The 22,684-nt window shown below is 43.3% G+C and overlaps 1 protein-coding gene across 2 annotated transcripts in view; it reads right to left on the bottom strand.

Moving 5' to 3' along the window:
* The window catches only part of epha4b (eph receptor A4b), an 84,915-nt gene that overhangs the window by 50,007 nt on the left and 12,224 nt on the right, over nt 1-22,684 (bottom strand). For both annotated transcript variants that reach the window (XM_018676993.2, XM_018676994.2), the window contains exons 2-5: nt 18,485-18,549; nt 12,443-12,643; nt 10,742-10,849; nt 9,928-10,279 (exon numbers count right to left, since the gene is read on the bottom strand). In XM_018676993.2, the coding sequence (XP_018532509.1) occupies nt 9,928-10,279; nt 10,742-10,849; nt 12,443-12,643; nt 18,485-18,549 (726 nt within the window). The remainder of the gene's footprint in view (nt 1-9,927; nt 10,280-10,741; nt 10,850-12,442; nt 12,644-18,484; nt 18,550-22,684) is intronic.

The raw sequence follows: 22,684 nt of genomic DNA, 5'->3' as shown, positions 1-22,684 counted from the left end.
TGACCTCCTCAAGAGCCCCTGCACAAATATTTACTCTCTCGCTGACAGGCACACACACACACACACACACACACGCACAAACCCCACCAAAAAAAAAAAAAAAAATCACAGGGATAGATTTCTCAATTTCAGTGCAATTACAGCAAACACACATCTTCGCAGACACACACACTTTTCTGGCAGTAATCCAAGCTGATGGCTCACTAATTTTGAGCCAGAGTGATTATACTGCAGTCTAAAAAGAGATTAAATAGATACCAGGTGCATGTGTGTTTCTGTGTGAAAGAGGTCATGGGCAAGGGAGAGAGAGAGAGAGAGAGAGAGAGAGAGAGACACCATGACAGGCCTATAGAAGAAGTCTGTTGGGAGTGTGCTTCACAGTCTGAATAACTTATTCTTCTGTCTGTCTGTTTTGCCATCAAGATAAAAGGCCATAGGAACACAAAGATTCCCCATCTCCCTTTGAACATAGCCAGATAGACCTACACACACACACACACACAAAGCACTAGTCTACACACACATTTAAAGTTTCACTGTAACCACGCACATTCTCTCACATTCCCATGACACATATGTAGCTTAAACATCTTCCATAAAACCTAACCCACAGAGCTTTAACACACTATAAACACTCACTCCCCAGCTCTACATATCTGTCTCCTCAGATACACTCCAGCACACACACGCCCATCCATACGCCAATAAACGTGCTCGCATCGGCCGGCCCCGTGACCGGCAGAGTGTGTGTAGGAGGAGCAGCGCGCCTCCTTTCCTCACCCACGTTATTTTCAGTTCATCACTCTTAATAATTCATTCTCTCAGGCGGAGGTGGAAAGGAGAGCCCCGTGCCTTTTTTCTCTGTGTCACTCGTACACACTCACACAGATGTGCCTGTCAAGCGGGAGGCCATATTCTCGTCATCTTTAATCTGTGGGTGGGCAGTGGTCAACTTTCGTCAGGGGAGGGACACACAGCAAATTGATGATGGCAGGAAAATCTGCACTTGTATGTCGTAATCTCATTCCATGGGAGAAGATCACGGGGACGTCACAGTCAGTGGTTTACAAAGAACTAACAAACACAAAAGCAAGGCAGAGTCGGTTTGTGAGTGTGTACACATTGCTGAGTATGCATCTCAGTGAATGTATGTATTTATATATGTGTGTGTCCCCAAGTGTCATTTAGCACCTGACAGATACAGCATTACCTTGTTATGAATAAAGTATTCCATATACAGTACTTCCCCTCAACCTTGAATACCTCCTTGACATCTCAGCACCCTATTCAGTGCCATGCAGGAAGTCAAGGTGTCACATACAAAAGAGTCCCCTCTTGGGAAAATTGCCACTGCATATCGCTTTTGTGCTCTCCATAATAAAATTTGCGCAGTTCAAGACCACAGGAGCTTTTCATCTGGCAAATAAATATCGACAGAACAATCCAATCTATGGGTAGATCTGCTTATGAAGCAGCCTTAAACAGTAATGACACTCACAGACCTCAGTGCTGCCGTTATTTATCATAGCAATGATGGAATGCAGCTGGGTGTCAAGTATGAAAAGAGGAGATCTGACAAAAACTCTATGATTAATGCTGTTATTGTGTTTCTATTATATACACGTATTAGTCACACAGAATGTAAAAATATGTCTGTGATGTCTGTGTGCACACAATGTAATAAGTTATGACCCTGAGAAGTGGTGAAACTCCTACTGCTGACCATTTTGATAATCTGGCCAAAACAAACAGGCGAAAATACAACTACTAAATTCCTGTTTTTTTCCAGACACCGACATGCACCTGTCCCTTTCATCTCATGCAGTATCTTTGCCTCCTGTCTCTGCAGCCACTGTAGAAACCTTCCATTTGTACCTGTAATTCTGCAGCAGCTGGTCTAAACACCCATATTTAAAAATGAAACATAATCTGTCGCATGTCTCATTAAGTTCTGCGTAACCATTCTTTGTTCTGGCCAACACTGGGGCTGAGAAGTCAGTTTGAATTTTCTGAACGATTCCTCTTGTCTGTAGAATAACAGTGCAGCTGTATAGCATACGAAAGCAGCGACAAATTGGGCTTCAACCGCAGCTACATCTGTACATCGTGTATGGAACTGCTGAGCAATAACACAATAACTGCACAACGCCAAGCCAATCAGTCTGACAGACTGATCATACATCTGGAAGCGATCCATAGACTAAAAAGGGGGTGGGGGGGTGGGGGGTATAAGGGGAAGGGGTCAATGGCTGCTTTCCTGTTCCCGTGTTTCCTGTTCAGCAGACCCGCTGGCTGCCTGCACGCCTCCTCTCCTCTCTCCTGCACACACACCTCTCTTGAAACCTTTAGATCTTAAATGGAGCAAACTCAACACGGCTTGGGCGCTATAGAAATGTCAAAATTATGAACTTTCCCATGAGTGCACACATGTTTATGCCTTAACTGGAACTCAACAGCATATGAAACACAGCCAATTAATGACAACTGTACCCAGAGGAGACATACTCTCCCCTCTACCCCTCTCTCCTCTCTCCCTGCCTCCATCTGTAGGGAATAGTGCTATATAAGGACGTGAAGAGTTGAAACATGCGTTAACAGTTTCTCAGTCCTTGGCCTGCTTTTCCTCCTTTTTCTCTGCGGGTTTGTTCACACAGCTCAACCCACTGCACCAGACTCCACTGAGCTATATGAGGTCCTGTCTCACAAAGCCACCTTGACATCCAGGTCAGGATTCATTGTGGCTAACATTTTTGGTGGTGCAAACACTATCTTTGGTGCTAAGGTGGCGTTTGGCAACTCAGCTTATGCCTGGCATGGCGAGAGAGGAGCTGTGCTGGGAGGCTCTCTGTGAAAAGGCATTATCTGGGTCAGTGCTATGTGGGTATGTAGACGGGGACTATGGTGTGTAGAGGATATGGCGAGAGTGCCTAAGCCTTTGTGATTTTGTGTGTCATTTATTCAAACACAAAAGGAGAGGAGATGAGAAGGAGGGAGAGGGGAAAGGGAAGGAGTTCAGGAGGGACATGTGAGAGAACGGAGATAAAGGCGAATAAAGGAGAAATGAAGGCAAAGGTGACTGTCATTATCCAAATAAATGAAAATTGAAGTTGGAGCAGCAGAAAGACACACACCTACACAGACAGACAGGTAGAAAGAGAGATGACTGGCCTTTACTTGGCCCATATATCCGTTTGTCCTTTAAGAACATCTGGCTCGTAATAACACCCTGCTGCCTAACACTTCAACGGCTTAATGCCCTAATGCCTGCAGCTGCATACAGACACACGCATACATACACACACTGCGTGGACTGTATACACACAAAAATCTCTATACTTGCTGTCTAAATCCTTCTGTTAGCCGCCCACTCCCTTCCTATCCACACCTTCGTGCTCTGAAGCTCCCTGAGCTGCCACCACAAGAAGAGCAAAGAAATGGAGAAGTGTGTGTGTGTGTGTGCGTGTGTGTGTGTGTGTGGGTGAGAACATACTACATGCAGGAGGGAGCCCTTGACCTTCAAAAGTCTGTATGTGATCAACATAAAAATGCTCACTTCACCCAGTCCCTCACTGTCCACACACACACACACACACACACACACTTCTGCTGTAAGGATAGAGGCAGAGATCAAGCTCTGTGTTGGAGAGGCAATAAAGAAAGGCAGGTTCCCTACTGAGCTCTCAGCGCACACGCACACACACACACACACACACACACACACACACACACACACACACACACACACTCTCCCTCTCTCTGTAAATGAGCTTGATCTCTTTCACAGGTGTGAAGATTAGCCTTTTCCTACATCTGTTCCCAGCTCAAGCCTTTCATTATGAACAGAGACTGCAATCCTCTTAAGAGATATAAACTGTAAAAGTGTATTGTGTCTTGATGTGTGTATGTGCATGCAGTCTTTCGTGTGGTCATAGTCTTTCTTTCATTGTATACATATGAGTGCATATATTGATGGAGCCTCTACAGTACATGTACGGTATCATATAACCTCCATTTATCTGTACAGACTCTGAGTTTTCTTGTGGAGAACAAACAAAGGCTTTTACTGTAAAGCCTTTCCTGCTGTGCTGAGGTCAGACCCAGGTCTGATCGACTGAACGGCTGAGCGGGAGGCCTTTGATCGCCGCTTGTCACTGGGCAGACAGAAAGCTGAATTCCCCTCCACAGATTGAGCCATGTTTTCCAAAAATATCAAACTGCAGGGTTTTTTTTGTTCCTCCTCTGCAAAATGACATTGTGCAGGCTTTAGTTATTCCTCTCAAAAGTTATGATCTCATAGTTGTGGTCAAATGGGGTTTCGAGCGTGTAAGCGGTGTGAAGTGATGTTTGCCTGGCTTAAACATTACATGGCTGTACCTTAAAGGAATAGTTCAACATTGAAGCTATTTGCTGGCAAACAGCAGTTCTTCTGTACACCATCTTATATTTTGATTTGCCAGATACAGTCAGTGAGCACAGACTTTAGTTTTGATCTCTCTACAGGCACAATGGTACCAAAACTGGCAACCTCACTGTGAAAACAAGACTTCAGAAAGTTTCTGTGCCCAGCCAAAAAAAACAGCCACCCACCCACCCAACAATACAACATGTAATTTTTTACACTTTGACTTTTCCACAGATTACAAGATATAACTTGTGAATAAGTGAGCTTTAGAGCTGCTAAGCCTAAAACCTACTACTATGGGATGTTGCTTGATATTTACCGTACTAGGTGGTATTAGTCTTCTCATTCAACTCTCAAATAAGCATAGTTCCCAAAATGTTGAACTATTCCTTTAATGCACAAGATTGATATGAATCTTCTTATCTTGCTCTCAGAAAGAGCACATGTATGCAGCAACTGTTAGAGTCAAGTGTATTCTCTAAATGTGTATTCCCATGACACTGAACAACTATATTTCTTTAAACTATGATTTAAAGTTAAATAGCAGTCCAGAAAGTCGAAGCCCATAACGTCTGCGTCCACAGCGCTCTGGATGAACACATATTTCACAAGACATTCACACCGGATAGGATGCACGTTGGACTTTTTCTGTGGTGATTCGCACGTTGCTTTCGGTCCAATTTGAGAAGCGAAAAGAACAGCAGGGGAGCAAAGAGGAATCAGTATGAGGAATGTGGTGTGACTTTGAAAAGTTCCTCTTGTAAAAGAAGTTCTTGCTTCATACTGGCAGCATCAAACAGACAAATGAATACAAAGAAAAGGGAAGAAGGAGACCATTAGACAGGTGCAGCCGGCGGACAGACAGACATGTCATGCTGACCTATATTACTTTTGCCCGCTGAGAAGGAGAGAGAGGAGATGAGAGCAAGAGAACTTGTGTTGAGGTGACAGGTGTCTGTCCTTCTCCACTCCGTCTCCTCCATCTCTCAGGCATCTTAGGCAGTAATTGGTGCTGTCAGATACACAGAGAAGGACAGAACACACACACAAACACACACGTAGTCACTGCCCCACACACATGCATGCTGACACACACACACACACACACACACACACACACACTTGCTCCTGCCCTTCAGCATGTACCCCTAGGGCTTAAAGCAGGAGAGGTTTGAGAGGAGAATTCGCTACATCCTCTTCCAGCTGTGAGACAGAGAGACAGCAGGAGAGGGCAAGGGAGCACGAGGTGGAAATGGAGGGGGCAGAGGAAACAGTGGCAGACAGAAACAGAGAGGGAGAACAGCAACAGAATGCACAAGAGACAAAGACATGGAGAGGAAAGAAAGCGAGAGAGCAGGGGTGGGGGTGGGGGGTGGGCTGCTCTGGTTGCACAGACTGAGGCCTCGGCATGGGGTAGAGAGAGATGGAGGAGAAGTGACAATGGTGCATAAATATATGTGACAGAGAGATGGAGAGAGAGAGTGTTTGAACAGGGGAGAGAGAGAGAGAGAGATTATGCAACTCCATTGGTGACGAAGCAGATGAGTATGATTTCATGTGATTGAGCAGCAGAGCCACAGCCATCGGAGCAGCATTGTGTTAAGCGCACACTGCAATGCACGTAAAACCCAAGAGTAAACTGCACACACAGGTACACACAGAGCAATATTTTTCTGACTGTAAACAAATTCCATGAAAAGACTGAAACCAATAATGTGTTGATCCAACACAGCACCTGATATACCTTATTCTTCTTAAAACTATCGAGAACACACCAGTGAGCCACACTGTTGCACTGGTTGCCATATTCCTCAATTAGAATAAACTTGTGCTCTGTAGTTTATTTTAAGTCACTAGGGAACTGAATCTGTATTAATCTGCCGCTACAAATAGTCCCCAAGATGTGCCCCCCTGTTTGAGTAATGTCTAATAATCTTCTAGAAAATAACTGGTATGTAATAAACGTTCCTGCAAAAGTCGTTATTAAGTTGTTAGTACGTTATTGTATTATTATTGTATTATATTTTTAACTGGTCTATTTATTTCATTCCAGTGAATTGCCATTTTGACCTAAACAGTGTGTTAGTCAGTGTGTTAGTCAGCAGGTCAGCTGAACATGTGTCTCTCTGTGCAGCGGTACATTATAGGCAATTCAATTTAGAGAATAAAGTGTTGCCTGGATTTACATGGGTCTCAGGTTTGAGTCGTTCTTTCAAAGGAATTCTTCTGAAACTCAACTGGAATTTGTAATAACTGCAGCTGTATCCTTTAACAGTGACAAAATGTCAGAAGGACATTATTATCAAGACGACTGGTAGCTTCTGTCACAAAGTCGTGGTTTGTTGGTGCTTGCGTTTCTCAAAATAAAGACTACATTTCCCATGAATCTCACTTCTCCCCATCATATAGTCCATCTGTTTGTGCTTCTGTCTGTGTGAGTAACAAACCTTTTCAGCAGATTGAATCTAATCCAGATCCAAATTAACAATATCAAAACATATACGCACATATAAACACAGTTTGTGCCTCGCTTTAGGGAATAAGAAGCAGAAGCATGGGGTGGGAAAAGAGAAAAAGAGAAAGATGAACTTGTGATCTATAAATGTTTAACGAGAGCAGACAGAGGAGATGAGGACTGTGAGGAGGAGGAGGAGGAGGAGGAGGGAGACAGAAAGAAAAATGGTGAGGTGAAAAAGGAAGACAATATCAAAAGAGATGGGTGAGGAGCAAAAATGGGGGGCTTGTGGAGGGAAAGAGGTAGAGAATAGTCCCATTATAGAAGGAGACACCAGAGCAAGGTTAGAAAATAGCAGCGAGGAGGGGAGAGAGAGGCAGAGATTGAGGAAAAAAAGGCTGTAATTGGAGGTGTCTGGTGTTTGTCTAACACAGAGAGGCTAGTAATGATTCCATTAGCGCCTCACACCGAGAGAGAAAGAGAGAGACAGGGACACGGAGAGAGAGAGAGAGAGTGAGATAGAGAGGGGAGAGTGACAGAGACAAGAAGAGAAGATTCATACAGTACAGGAAAACAATGAGCATCAGAGCAGCTAAATGGCAGAAAAGAAGAAAACAGGTGTACACAAAAAGAGCAAGAGAAAAGGAACTCAAGGCGTCCATTAAAAGGCTCGTTCACCTGCACGATGGTGATAATTACAAATGCCCCCTCGGCCCCTTTCTCCAGCCCCCCACCCTCACTGCCTCATCTCTTTGTGCGACAGCAAACGAGAGAGGGTGATGAAATGCATTAGCAGAGTGTGTTTTCCCTATGGAAGACCCTCACACCGTCTGCAACCTTTTGTTTGCAGAGCGCTGAGAGGACTCTTTAAAAGCCTGGCCCTTGTTCTCCCTGGGACACATTAAAGCGCAACACACTGGGTTGTTGTACTTGTCTGTGTCCTCTCTCATGTCTTTGTTAAAAGCAGGCTGATTGCAGATGCAGTTACATTAGTTGGCTAAGTGAAAATTTTGACCAGGGAAGGGAACAATATCAGGATGCAGGCACGCGCAGGCAGAATAGCACAGGCACCAAAGTAATTTCAACAAAAGGAAGCCGGTTTCCAAGGTGTCAATTTGGCATTATTTCACTGGCAGCATACAAATGTGAGATATGTAAAGGCTGACATACGTGGGACAACAAATTCTCTAGCTCATTGCTATGCAAATCCGTCCCAAGATCCCACAAAAATGTTTTTCCTAATACTGAGTAGGTGGCGCAGACAACCCTGCGGCAGAGAAGCTTCAATTCGCCACGAAGGAATTAGAATCTATTGAAAAATGCTTTTTGATTGTTTCCAGAATAATTGCCGCAGCAGAAAATCTCCCTTGAAACGAAATGAAACCAAAATCCCTCCTGAAGTCGAAGACAACGGACACCCCTGTTCTCCACGCACACCACATCTGTTAGCGACCGTAACTTATTAGACGAGGGACACATATATTTCCTCCGACCTCTGACCTCAGACTGTCAATAAGACGTCATCATCACTTCTGCACACGAATGCAGAATGCACGCACGTACACACGAGCACGAGTGTTATTGAGTTAACGCCAGCTTGTTAAACGCGCTTACATCGCTGTATTTATCCTCTGCGGAGTGATAAGACTCAGGGAGCAGACTGATGAGGTCATGGAGATCACCGAGGTCAACCGCTTTGCTGCGTCAGCCCGACTTTGAATAAAAGTTTCGATATGGGGGAATGCGACACAGACGTACACACTGTAGGTAGTGAATACATTTGAAAAGCTGTCAGTGAGATCACCTCTCATATAACCGCAGCGTGTCATTTTACAAGACAGACATGTAGCTCAACAGTCGGTGTTTCATGATTGAGATGCAGCCAGAGTTCTGCCACAATCTGTGCACATTACCAGTCTGCAAACTGCAGAGTACAGCTTGTTCTTATTCACTTGTCTCCAAGGCCCAACTGCCAAGTTTTCTGGGTGCCTTGGCTGCTTCTTCTCCAAAACAACTGAAATTGCATTATGGGCACAGATTCCAAGTTTGCAGTGATGAATATCTATGATTCCATTTTCTTTTCGGGGAGGAAGTGAGCCCGTGGGGACAGGTGACGGCGTGGGTCTAATACAGCTTGCTCGCTCAAATGCATGCACACACCACACACACACACACACACACACACACACACACACACACATACTGCACGCACACACCATCTGTGGAATTTTACGACTCAATAATCTGCTTCCTAAGGCACACCTTTTCCTCTCCTCCGACAACACAAACACACATCAACAAGCACTTTGTCACACACACTCTTACCGCTCTCCTCTACTCAGTGGGGAAAATGAGATATTCAGCTCTGACAAATGCACACACACTCTAAAAAAAAAAAAAAAAAAAAAAAGAGGAGATGCCTCAAAGCAACTCCTACCCTTTCCTCTGCGAGAACTGTCCTCGCAGTGTTGGGAGCTGTATAAAAGTCACTCGGAGTTATGGCACCCATGCTTACACACATGCACACACACAGATTCACACGCGCTCACACAAAGACAATGCATCGGTAACCTAAATACACACTCATTGTCATTCCCACCTCAGTTTCGCAACAAATTTCATAGCGTGATGAAATGCCTCTGCATGCACACGATCCAGAAAGACACACAGGCATACACAGATGAACACACACGACATATATAAACACAGTAGAGAGCAGGATGGATACAATTACTGTGTTTTGTTTATAAGAGCACTTTTGTAAGCTGTTGTGGAATACCACATACTTTGACATTCAGGTTTCTTTTAATATCCGAAGGCCAGCCTTTATGAGACCTGTGCACACACTGATACACACTATAAAACATACACACAGGTGTAAATTGTGTAATAATAAAGTCGCTTTCCATATACAGGAGCATTAAAGCAAATACATGACAGCACCATGCACATTTCTCTGTCTTGCTCTCTACTCTTGTTCTTATCTGTCTGTCTCTCTCACATACAAACATTCCCACACTCACAAATGCATCCCACACATGGCCCCCGGGGCCCCCCCAACCCCACTCACGTTGGCAGACGTCCTTGTTCTCCTCGAAGCCCGGTTTGCACACACATCTACCGATGGGAACCAGCCAGCCTCCGTCTGCACTGCAGTACATCTTGGGAGCCTCGAACTCCTCTGAGGCATTCACACACATGCCGTGGACCTCCACCAGCGCCGTGTCTCCGCCAGTTATTGTGTCGGGGAATTGGGCCAAGTTAAGCACAGTGAGGGGGCACTTCTTGTAAAAGACCCTGACGGAGACCAGAGCGATACAGGCGCCCAGGTCCTGGAAGGCCAAGTAAAAACCCTTTTTGCTCAGGTTGCTGATGTCGCGGACCTCGGTGTTCAGCTTCATGACGCGGTCCCCGACGTCCACCTGTGGACAAGGGACATTTTACACGTCTTAGTCCTTTTAAATGTGAGAATTCAATCTGAGCTTGTTTTTTCCCCCCAAAAAAAGTTTGTATTCTATTTAGGTAAAATGCCTGAAACTCAGCGACTGCATTTCCAAGACAGGAATAATTATGTCCTCAAAATCCTGACAATTTTGCAAGCAAATGGAATAAGATAACTAAGTTTAAACCACCCACATTCAAACCCTGATTTATTTTCTGAGGGTATGTGGCAAATGGTGAATATCTAATTTTAGAATGCAGCTCTGTTATTTGAGCATCATATGGCCACATACAAACAGATGGAGCTTAACGCTAAAATCAGTCTCAGTGTAGAAAACACAGAAATAGTCAGCATGCCGCTGCAATGGGAATAACATACACGTACAATAAATGCCTGTTTGTGCTTATGCTACATGATTGTTTGTATGTGTGTGTGCCCATACCTGTGTAAAGCTCTCATCTGCAGCAATAGTGTCAATCTTGACGTATTGGCTTTCCTTGATGAACCACAGGTTGGCATTGTTGGACTCATAGTAGTACATATTGAATGTCTGCAAAACAAACACAGTGTCCTTTCAAACTCCAGAAATGGAAGTTATCAGACGAAAACAGAATAACATGCAGCAAAGAGACAGATAAAAGTGAGGAAGTCCATCCAATGTGAAATTTTAACAAGGCTCCTGCAGCTTTCTAGCCATTCTACTGCATCTCTTCAAATCTCAGCCCCTCTGTCTCGATGGCCAGTCAGCAACACTGTCTGCAGCTTCATGAAAGCGCAGCTCCATACTGTCTCATATTAACTCCACTACTCATTCTGAAGATGTAATGAGAGTGGAAGGGGTGCAGGGGGCAGACAAAGTAGAGAGAAATGAATACAGAGGAGCAGTGACATCAGGCTGATATGAGAGAATGGGGGATAGTAAAAAAAAATATATCAGAAGTTAAAATATACGAGGAACCACAAAAGAGGCCTCCAGAGCGTCATCTGATTCATTCCGCAGCAACTCTCTCATGTTATTCTTTTCTCGCCTCTTGTCTATTTATCTATTCATCAGCAAGTGTGCTTCACTCTGTGTGTGTGTGTTAAGTGTGTATTGCATGGAAATGCCTGAAAACAATTTTAAAAAAGGCAAATGTCCTTTTGCTGCCCTGCAGTGTAATGTGGTATAATATGCATAATAAGCACTGAGTACAAAGAAATAATTACAGGGCAAGCAAAAACTTAATATGTTTTGTCAGGCCTAATATTACAGTAATATATATGTTAACATAAATGTAAACAACAGAATTCACCAATTTACTTGTACAAAGTGGTTTCATGCGTTTAAAGGAATTTAATTAACTTAGATTCAATGGTGTCAAAGAACAAAAAATACATTTCTAGTGCTTCGGATCGCTTTACTCCTGCTTTCCTCTCATGATTTTTGTGTCTTAAGTGGCTACATTTTCTGAAAAAGGAAACAATACAGCATAATTGTATCAGATAAAATATGAGGATCACGCAGGTTTAATTGAAAATGCAGAGATTTGTTATTAAAGCTAATTTGCTGATTCTGCTGATTAGCAGAGCACCCTAAACAAAGTTGCCACGGCGTGTGCTGTAGGGTGAATTTGTTCCAATTTGTAAACATCTTAATTGGTGTTCCAATTAATCTGCTGTTTTCATGACAAATACAATATGTACCCACTAAATTACATATTTGAGAAGTGAAAGGAAATGCTGATTACATTAGTTAATTCAGTTTTATCCAAAAAAGAGAAAAGCATAATCAGAGAAAGACTGCAGAAGTGATTTTTCTGAGACAAATCCCAGACTCCAAACAATTTCTGCCCTCACTATGTTTCATATCAAACTTACTACTGTGCTATTGATCTCAAAAAAAAAAAAAGAAAAAAGAGGGAATGTGTCTTTTTACTTGCTTCCCTCCAAAAGGAATTCAGAGAGCAGACAGTTACACAACAGCACCCATAGAGCTTAAGTCAAAATTCAATGCTTTGCTCACCACGAGTGAATAAATAAGCAGCAGAAATGCAACAGGAGACCTGAAAAAAACACAAACCTTCCAGTTGCAAGGAAATTTGTTATCTGCCACCATGGCTTAAAAGCGGGCACATGTTTTATCCTGTGTGTGTGTGATACACACCTCTTTGCAGGTACCAGGGACCCCGGGCAGGCTATTGCAGTCCCTCAGGGTGAACTTGATCTCTATATAGACGCGCTGTGCTCCTTCTCGGCTGATGTGGCGCGTCCTCAGCCAGTTGTTCTGGTTGGCCTCCATGACGTTACACACCTGGTAGGTCCTCATCGGGGTGTTCCTCTCATCCATCACACTGATCTCCTCCCACTTAGGACGAGAGATGGAGAGAGAAAGGAAAGATCAGAGCGGGCCTGTTAGCTGAGAAAGATGTTTATTGTAACATGTTTATCTGACAGTTCTAAATGTGAAGTTTCTGAGGCAGATTTAGGATCTTCCACATTTATCAGATGACATTTTTTGATGGAGGACAAGAGAAAGAAGTGGTATGAGGAAAAGAAGGAAGTAGAGAGTTGAGAGGAAGAGGGAGAGGATAAGTGGAGGATGGTGGACGAGGCTAAGGAAGGAAGAATTGAAGAGAGAAGGAAGGAAGAAGGGAGGAAAACAGCAAAATACCCAAGAGGGGTGTGAAAGAAAGTGATAAAAACGCAGCAAAAGAGAAGCTAAACTTCAAACAGGGTGGGGTCACATTCAACTTGACAACAGCACCACTCAGCTGCAACATCACCCTGTTTCATTGGTAGTCAATGGACAAAGGAGATCTCAGTCCAAATATTGCTTATGGGAAACTGGGCCTGAGTTCAGTGAACTGTGGTTTAGTGCAAACCGACGCTAAGCCTGCATGTTCTGTCTTCATGTCTGGCTGAATATGAGTGATGATCTGTGTCAAGATGACTGAAGGACCGTCTTTGTCTATGCTGCACGTGTGCATGAAGTGAGCGTGTTTTTCTAAAGTGAATGGGCGATTTAGCGCTTAAGAGTGTGTGTATATGTGTGTAAGAGAGAGAGAGAGACATAGATGGAGAGAGGGGGGAGAGAGAGAGCGAGAAGGAGTAGGTAGGACAGAGCTACTTTGTCTCCCGTCATCTGCTACCATCTGTTTCCACTTCTGACTAAGGCAGTAATTGAGAACACTTCTCGCATGAGCAGGAAAACATTTCTATCTACACACACACACACACACATAGAAAGGTGCACACACATCCACACACACACACACACACACACACATAAAGAGAAAGAACATTTCTATTCCTTAAAGAAACGGAAAATAAACCAATGTGGTTTCAGCGTCTCAAGATATCTGATCCATTCAAGGAGAAGCTAACTGGATTCTCTTGAAAACACACACACACACACACACACACACACACATGCAAACTGGATGAGTCCTAGTTTGCAGTGAGGGATGAGAGGACCACCATCTTTGTTCTGAGCTCCTGTCATCATCTTAATACTGAAGCTTGAAGTTCCCGAGTGATGAGCACATATCACCTTACAGCAGTCCAACCATGTAAACACATAATACATGGTATGAACACAGACTGTAAACACATGTGTGCATTCCCACCTGCATGCACTGAAACATGCACAACACGCGCAGACCAAGAAGTAGCTACCTGTCATCCCTAATTCAAATGGAACCAGGGCTGCAGGTGACGCGAGAGGCGAAGAGAGAGAGAACAGGGCCAATGAAATGCAAAGAAGGCAGCAGAAAAAAGGCAAAGAGAAACTTTCAGACAAGTCCAAGCTAACGGTGGATTCTTGAGGTTAATCTGACATGACGGCCCAACAACCCGGCAAAAGCTTGACGCGTCTCACCTCCAAGTCCTGAGCACTAAAACAGATCCACATATAAAAACACACACACACACACACACACACACACACACACACACACATACACACATACACATTCTCACAGAGACTCACACACACTTTCTCCAGCTCTCTCGCACACTCAGATGCTTTTCATCTCCACTGAAACGTCTACTGTGTATGGATTGGAGCTCAAACAAAACCAGCTCTCTCTTGATTCTGACCCAGCAGTCCCTCGACTACAGAAACAGAGGAGAGGACGTAGGAGAAATGGGAGAAGAAGAAGAAGAGGCAGGAGATTGTTTAAGCTGTTACAGCTAGCTGACACAAATGCTCCTGACAGCCAGTTCAAGGTCTGAAGAATACATATAAGGGATGTATCGCTGGAGTCTTTGCTTGACATTGTACAAGCACAACTACTGCGAGGCACTGCGATCAAACCACACTCAATTCACTTAAGAGGACAAAACAAGAGATGGAGGGAGAAAGGGAGAGAAAAGAGGAGGGAGATGAATGAATGTTGGTAAATTACAGGCGCGCCTGGCAGCTAAATAGACCCATCTGTGCAGAGCTGGGACCAGTCGGACATCACAGGACGGTTGCACACACCCACACACACACACACACACACTCATGCACACAAAGCTGAGTCCCCAGGGAGTGGTGATTAAAGCATTTATGGGAATAGTCATTGAGGGATAAAGAGGGCTTTATGATGTCTTTGTTTATTTCTTTGTAGGCAGAGTTTGGAGTGGCTGGATTACTGCCACTTCCTGGTGAGCGACTTATTTCCCTTGTTGGCGAGTCTGTTCATTGTCACTGTTGCCTGGTGTAAAGCACAGGTGTGTTTATGATCGTGAAAACAACCTGCTCGCCTCTGTGTTCGCAAACGATACACCAGCCACTTGAGAGCAAATCTACCAAAAACAGAAGTGGAGAAATGTTTGCATAGGCTGAAGAGTTTAAGCTCGCTTTCTTACTCTCTAAACACACGCACTAAATGAAAACTGTTGCCTGTGTTGGTTCAGACTGAACGCTAATTAACATTCAGAATGAAACCCTCCTCCCTGAACCCTCAATCACCTTGGCCAATCAGCACGGAGCCCGCTTGATTGCTTTGAAGTGAAGCAGAGACGTCGGATCGGGGTTTAAGTTCAACCATTCACCAGCTTAACATAATATCCCTCCTTCTGCAATCATCTGATGGGTACACCTACGAGGACATAATTGGCCTCCAACCTCTGGAACAAGCTCTGGCTTAGTGAGGGAAGAGGGGGAGGGACGCGGAGAAGGAGAGAGGGAGGGAAAAACAGAGATGGAAGATGAAGGAAGAAAAGAGGGGGGCTGGTGTGGAGACGAGATGCTGCGGGGGCCTCCCCATTTTCAAACATCATCATTAAGACGTATCTGTTTTGTGTCCTGCGCGAGGAACACCCCTGCCTGGTGACAGAAGTGGGTCGCTCCGCTCAGTCTCAGGCACATCCGACCCCGCACGGCATGGATTAAGCGTGACCTCCGGGGGTCAAGTGTGGTTTTGGACTAACTCACATAGACAGTAGTCTCAGACTGGTGGGAATTGCCTCTTGCTGAATCCAATCCACAGGTTTTGAAGTTCAAAGGTCAACTAGATAATCCCCCCAATATGAAACATAAGACCTTCTCACAGCCCTGGCACCTTTCCTCTCTCAGTCTATCAGTCTCTATCCCTTTTCTTCTCCTTCACATAAGATCCAATGAGCATTTCTGTTAATAAATCACTACCACATTAATAGTGAGACATACAGTATGTATATAATTATGATAAACAAACAGTACTGTTGCCAACAGGATTGGCAGCCTCTCTTAGTTTCCATACAGTTTTTATAGCGCATGCCTCCAGGTTTCATTTAACTAGAAATTTGCTGGCTTGTTTTATGGCACAGAAGGAGATACATTTACAAGGGTTTTATATGATGATACAAGATGGGCTGCTTGTCCAGGAATGGCTAGTAGAAGGATTGTCTTTAGCTTCAAAAAGCCGAACTACATCTTGTAACAATGATCCCTTAATTCTTCTTCTTCTTCTTCTTCTTTTTGATAGGTTGGCCGCAGTAAGAACTTGTCATCCTCTAATAGCTAACTGTCTGCCTTTTCTCACTGCAATATTTAAAACCAATATGGCAACAAATACATTAGATTTCCTATAGGTGCTTCACAATAAACGTATGTGACTACCCTCATGCATGAGGACGAGGGAAATGTTCAAGGCTTAGCTCTGTTTGACCTTATGCCCATATAAATACAGAATAAGAATCTGTTTAGCCCAGCAGGTACTGTGTGCGTTAGAGCAATCAGCAGGCAGGAATTTGCGCAGAAGACGACGTACCTTGCCTTAGTTCAAAACTTAAGAGCAACACATAAATTAAGCGTTAATATAACACTGCCCATTTTTCTCCTAAAATTAATTCTTTAATTTGCTTTTGTTTGACACAGCCCCTGTGTTCGAGATGAAACAGTAAAAACTGCTATGATGTGGAGTTTTGAGGGAAACAGAGAGGCTTCAAACAATATTGCTTCAGTGCCATCATTTTCTATAGTAATTATGTCAGGATGTAACAATTAAAGTGGTATTATAAAATGTACTGGTTTTAAAAAATGGGCCCATGTAACACAATCTCCTTTCATTTCTTCCAGTTCATCTTCTCCTGTTTGTTTATGTTGCTTCAGCTGCACTTGCTTTGTGTCGCTTTAAGCTGGTTTGCCTTCTAGCTGTTTATGAGAAGCACAACTTTTATTTTATGGCCAAGTCATAGTTTGCTGAAGAAAAAAAACGGTGTGCCTATTTTAAGAAGGAGGAGCAGCTGTTTAATTCATACAATTTAGCCTTTTGCATTTGTCTTTTTAAATGAGCAGTGAGTAAGCTGAGGGAAAAAACCTAACAGGGAGGATCATGTTTATCTAGGGAGGAAGATAACATCGGCTTCATGTACCACAATGTAGACACAAAATGGGAACAACCATGAAAGAAAAGACTTTACCAGCTTTAACCAATTTAATAATTTCCTTTGTGAGATAAAGCAGCTGATAAATTGTGTACCTCAGTAAAGGCACTAAAATAACACGCTTTTCTTTTTGTAATGTCTCAGTTGATGTGGCTGTAGTGTGTGTATGTCTCCTCTCAGTTTCTATACACACTCAGGGAAGAGATGCCAGATCCCCACTTTGCTGACAGCTCATGAAAAAAAAGGATATACAGGATGGAGTTTATTATATATATGTTTTACTTTCTAGCCAACACGTTTCTTTGAGGGTAAACCAACAACACATGTTCTTTTCCGGGCCATGATGAAGCCACCCCAAACTGAACCATATTTTCAATAAAACTAACTTATGTACTGGTTTTCAAAATTAGATTGAACCTCTTGGCTTAGCCACAGATGGAAAGCATTCTGCTTTTCTATAAGGAGCCCGGTAAAGAAGAAAACATACACAAACATCCCCAGTATGGCCACACAATCAGAGCATTTCAGCTAAGTGAACTTGATACCCTTGATTGCCTCAGAAAACAACCTTGCTTAGCTCTGCTCACTTCAGCTGCCTCTCCTCTGCTGCGCACAACCATGAAACCGCGTGTGGCATCCTGCAATTTAACACACTGATGCTGAATAGTGGAGAGGAAGTGTGACTCAAGGGGAAATAGAATTAATTCAGCGCTATTCAACAGCTCCACTGCTAGAGTGACATACAGAACCCGCTCTTATTTCTTTATTGAATAAACTTTAGTTGTTCTTCCTTCCCTGTGCTCTCGCCTTCTTCCTCTCCTCTCACTTCTCTTCTCTGTTGTCATTTTCTGATTCATGGTGGCTGCACTCCAGACTCCCTTGGTCCCTATACCTGCAAAAGGCTAGTTACGTAACCACCTCTTACTGCACAACCACATACATACACACATGCAAATAGACACCAACATGTACACACCATGCCCTCTTACATAACAATATTTACCCCCCTCTGCCCCGTCCCTCTTCACTCCATCCCAAAAATCACAACCCGTAATAAATGGAGGCTCTGGTGCCACAGCGTTTTCAGCACAGCAGAAATAATTTGTAAATTCCCCCTGCAGACTCCCGATTTAGCAAGGAACGCTCAAGAACCCAGTGCTCTCTAAAACACACACTCCAGTGCTGCTGCTAGTTCCTGAGTCCCAGCCCGTTCCCTGAAAATAAAACATGTCAACACAACCCGCTAGTTGTGATCAGATTTATACTTTTGGTGCCAGCTCCGGCATAAAGAGAGGATACATTTTGTTGTGTGTGTGTGTGTGTGTGTGTGTGTTGTGCTGTGTATACTCACCCCCTCATTAGGGTAAGCTTCCCAGCCCAGGTCGGCCAGAGCTGACATGGAGTCCAGCAACGTAACTGCAAGAACACAAGGAACAAACATGTTAAAAAATAAAGTCACATTTCATTTCCTTAAAATCACAATCCTGTTTTCCATATCAAGTATGATGAAATTATGGCCTTGAATGCATCGCATAACATCATGTAAACCTCCCATATAAAAAGATGTTTTCACGTTTTTCTACAAGGGTGTCTTTTGTTGTGTTGAAGCACAACAGCAGTGGAATCTAAAACCTATAATTTCAACTTTAAGATTACTGCGGTTGCGCTGCAGCTGCTATAGTTCAAGGGAACACAAAGACAGTCAGTGAAAAAGCATCGAGATACAAAGGCAAGAGTATATTTACATTTTATAAATTAAAGTGATACTCCACCAAAACCTCTGTTTCTTTTGAGTGTCAACCTCTCACCCTCGGTGGGCCTGAAAAATGGTTTGTTTTGAGGTTTTTGTTCTTGTAGGAGAAAGAAGACTTTGGTCAAGTCATATTAAAAGCAGCTACAATGGATTTCAAAGCTGACATGTCTTCAAAATGAATAAAACATATCAGGATGATAAAAGAAACTTCTTAAACCAGACTTGCAATATAATCATCTGCATTTTTGCCACAGTAAAGCTAAAATATGGTACTTTTTTTTTTTCACATCACTCTGTCAAGCCAATGAGAAAGACTATGCACCTCAAGTTGTTCTAATTGTCAGAAACAGAATAGAATTTTCAAAAGTTAGTCACCATTGACATCCATGGTGAACATTTTGAACCTAGACTCATCCCAATCCCTGTTTTCCTCCAATGGGTCAATTCACCCAAATTTCAGCGACACATTTTCTGATCTACCCTGTGCTTTAGGACGTTTTAACATACACGTCTCTGTGGTTTCTGCCATACAAATACAATGGAGGTATGTGGAATTCTGTTTGTGGTACACAAATAATAGAAAAATGCAATTAAACAACTTTAGCTGCAACTTCTATCTTGTCCCAGTTACCCCAGAAAATCCACAGACCTCCTTGGAAACACTTCTCATACGACTCTAAGGAAGAAATAGTCCCTATAAAAACTGCTGACAACACGGCCTGTGTATTATCCATTGGCTCTGGAGATAGGTATCTCAAAACCTGGACACATAAAACTATAAATATATCCCTGGTTGGATGACATTATAGGTGAGTGACTGTAAGTGTAAGTGAGAAACCATGTGTTTTTGTTATTTAGGTGAAGCAACCCCTTCAGCAAACAAACTACAGACACTCGCAAAGCTAAAAATGGTCTAATTCTGTAACTACTAAGAAGTTTTTGTTGGAATATCACTTTAAAATGAGGACGTTGTTTAGGACAAAGTACAAAAGTAGGATGAAAGCACATATGAGTCCAATTGCACATGTTTCCTGTGTGTGATCCCCTGTGTGACATGAGGAAGTGAAGGGAGGATGCAGGAAGGTGAGAGTGAAAAATGAGGAGAGGAAGGTGGCAGGTTGACCAGCAGGAGGCATAATGAAAACCTGCTCAGACTCTCTTGCAATGTTCTCCACCTGTGTGTCTGTGTGTGTGTGTGTCACTTGTTAGTGTGTGTGTGTGTGTGCTTGTTGAGGCTTGGCTCAGTCAGGTCCTAATCAAGCCTTCAACACCACTGACCATCAATATTTAATCAGTATCCATCTGCAGAGACTGCTGCTTCTCTTCTTTCTTCTGTCTCTCTCTCTCTCACCCACATTGTAGCTCTCCCAGGTTACATCCTCCCACTATTGAAATCTTTGAACCTATGCTTTCGATCCACAGATCCCAGATCAGACATCTGAGGCACTGACCTGACATGATCGAAGGCGCCTGCGTCACATTAAAGCAGCACACTTGCATATTGCCTCCAATTTTTATAAGGTACCGGCAGTGACCTGGAAAAACTATTCCAAAGTAAGAAGAAAACAGAGTCTGCTCTTCTGAATGCAAATGAGACTAATCGCTCAATTGAAAGAGGTAGAAAGTGCCTGTTTACAAGCCCCTCTGTGTATCCATACAGCCTGTAGGTATGACAAAGGAACTGTAAAATTGGTCCAGCCTCCTCTTTTCCTATCTTCCCTTCTCTTCCTCTCGCACTCATGCTGTTCATCAGCCCTAACTGAATCCCAGCCGTCCTCCCCCAGTTCAGCACACCATGACAGCGGGGAGGCATGTCATGCTGCATTAGTGTGTGTTGGTGTATGTATGTGTGTGTGTGTGTGTGTGTGTGTGTGTACATATGCACATAATAGCACACATATCTGCACGTGTCCGGGCCCGCTCGCACTCAGGCAGTGTCTGCGTGAGAAAACGGCGACAGAGACAATAGCGCACACGGTATAATGAAGCAGACAGTGAGGCTACGCAGCGGAGCCGAGGTGCGAGCGGGAGATAGATTAAATGAGAGGGATGAGACAGAAACGGCGGAGGAGAGATGCTGAGCAGCAAAAGGTCAGAGGCAGCCTCCAGCCCGTGTGTGTATTCAGAGAAACTAAAGACCATTTAGACTGCTTTCCTCAGTTCATGAGCATTTGAGTGGCGCACATAAATAGGACATAATAATATAATAATATGTGATTTCAGGACCCAACAGAGAGGCACACACACACACACACACACACACACACACACACACACTCATTCTTATATACACACTCTGCTCATAGATAAAAGCTATGTATCAACAGGTTTGTGAAATTTAGTGAAATTATCTGTTTCACATACAGTCAATTATGCCAATTATATTCTCTCTGACTCACTTACTGTAGTACCTTTTCATGTTTCTCACAGAGTATAAATGAGTACAACCTTGATCATTTTTAAGGGTTGGTTCACCCAAGGCACAAAAACATGTTTTCTCACTTCCCTCCACTGGCATCTAGGCTTACAGATTTTATTAGTGCAGGGTTTAAAATATTTACAGTACAATGGAGGTGAATAGATTTTTTGTGCTCAAAGCGAAAAGAAAAGAAAAGAAAAGAAAAAAATTCATTTAATTCAGTATCAGAATTACTGGTTGCCCTTGATAACACACAGGCCTCACTGTCATCATTTTTCATTGGAACTTATTTCCACCAAAATAACTGTCCCTATTCACAATGTGTTCTGTGGAACATCCTGTGCAGTGTCTATAACGGTGTGATTGTATTTGCTCCAGCTGGTTTCCTGACTATACAGCTCTTAGCTAGCTAGCAATGTACGTTATGATCTCATCTTAATACATTTACATTTATGCATTAAACAGATTCTTTCATCCAAAGCAACTCATAAGTGACGAATAACACAAAAGCTTCAGTGCAGTAGGAGACCTTTGAGTAACCACTAACCCTGTTAATGACTCACCAAGAACTTCCAGTTCTTTTTGTCTCCTCCAGTCTCTCTGCTGTTTCTTCTTTTCTCTGCATGCTCACGTATCAAGTTGGATTCAATAAACCATGAGGGAACTGTAAGCACCACAAATGAAATTCCATCACCCTGTTGTATTTGAGGGGGAGGCAGAAATCTCAAAGGAGGGATTTCTCAAAACCTGGGCAAGTAGACACCTCTACTTACTGACCCTGTACGACCCCTTTATTTCTGCATGTGGAAAACTTGCCTTACAGAACTGTCTAGTAAGCAAAAGTGTTACTGAGGCCATTACATATTCTAAAGCCATTTTGCAGCCCATTGGGAAAACACACACACATACATAAACCTACACACTGACACTTTTTCTCTTCTCCTCACACCTCCTGTCAATACCACTTATCACTTGCAATCAATGACTGGACTCATCAATTATGTATTAGCTATAGCTTCCTGTCTGCTGACGCAGCCGGTATGCATATAGGCTGTATGTGTCTGTCTGTGTCTGTATGTGGTGTGTGTGTGTGTGTGAGAGAGAGAGAGAGTGGTATTTCTGTGTGTTTTGTCAGAGAGGCAGAAAATAGAGAAATTCTGAAAACACATTTCTTTCTTCTCCAAACAAACATGAAGCCACAGCACTACCTATCTGTCCATCCATCTCTAAATGCTCCCACCCTATCTCCCCTTCTCTTCTCTTCCTCAGGGGAATTGGCTACATTGTGTGTATGTGTGTGTGTGAAATCTAAGCCTGGGTCAGGCCTGCTTTGGCCCTTTAAAAACACCATGCTCATCACTCAGTCACTCAGGACAGGC

Source organism: Lates calcarifer, linkage group LG4 (assembly GCF_001640805.2).
Source record: "Lates calcarifer isolate ASB-BC8 linkage group LG4, TLL_Latcal_v3, whole genome shotgun sequence".
NCBI classification, from domain to species: domain Eukaryota; kingdom Metazoa; phylum Chordata; class Actinopteri; family Centropomidae; genus Lates; species Lates calcarifer.
This window is presented reverse-complemented; position numbering and strand designations above follow the sequence as displayed.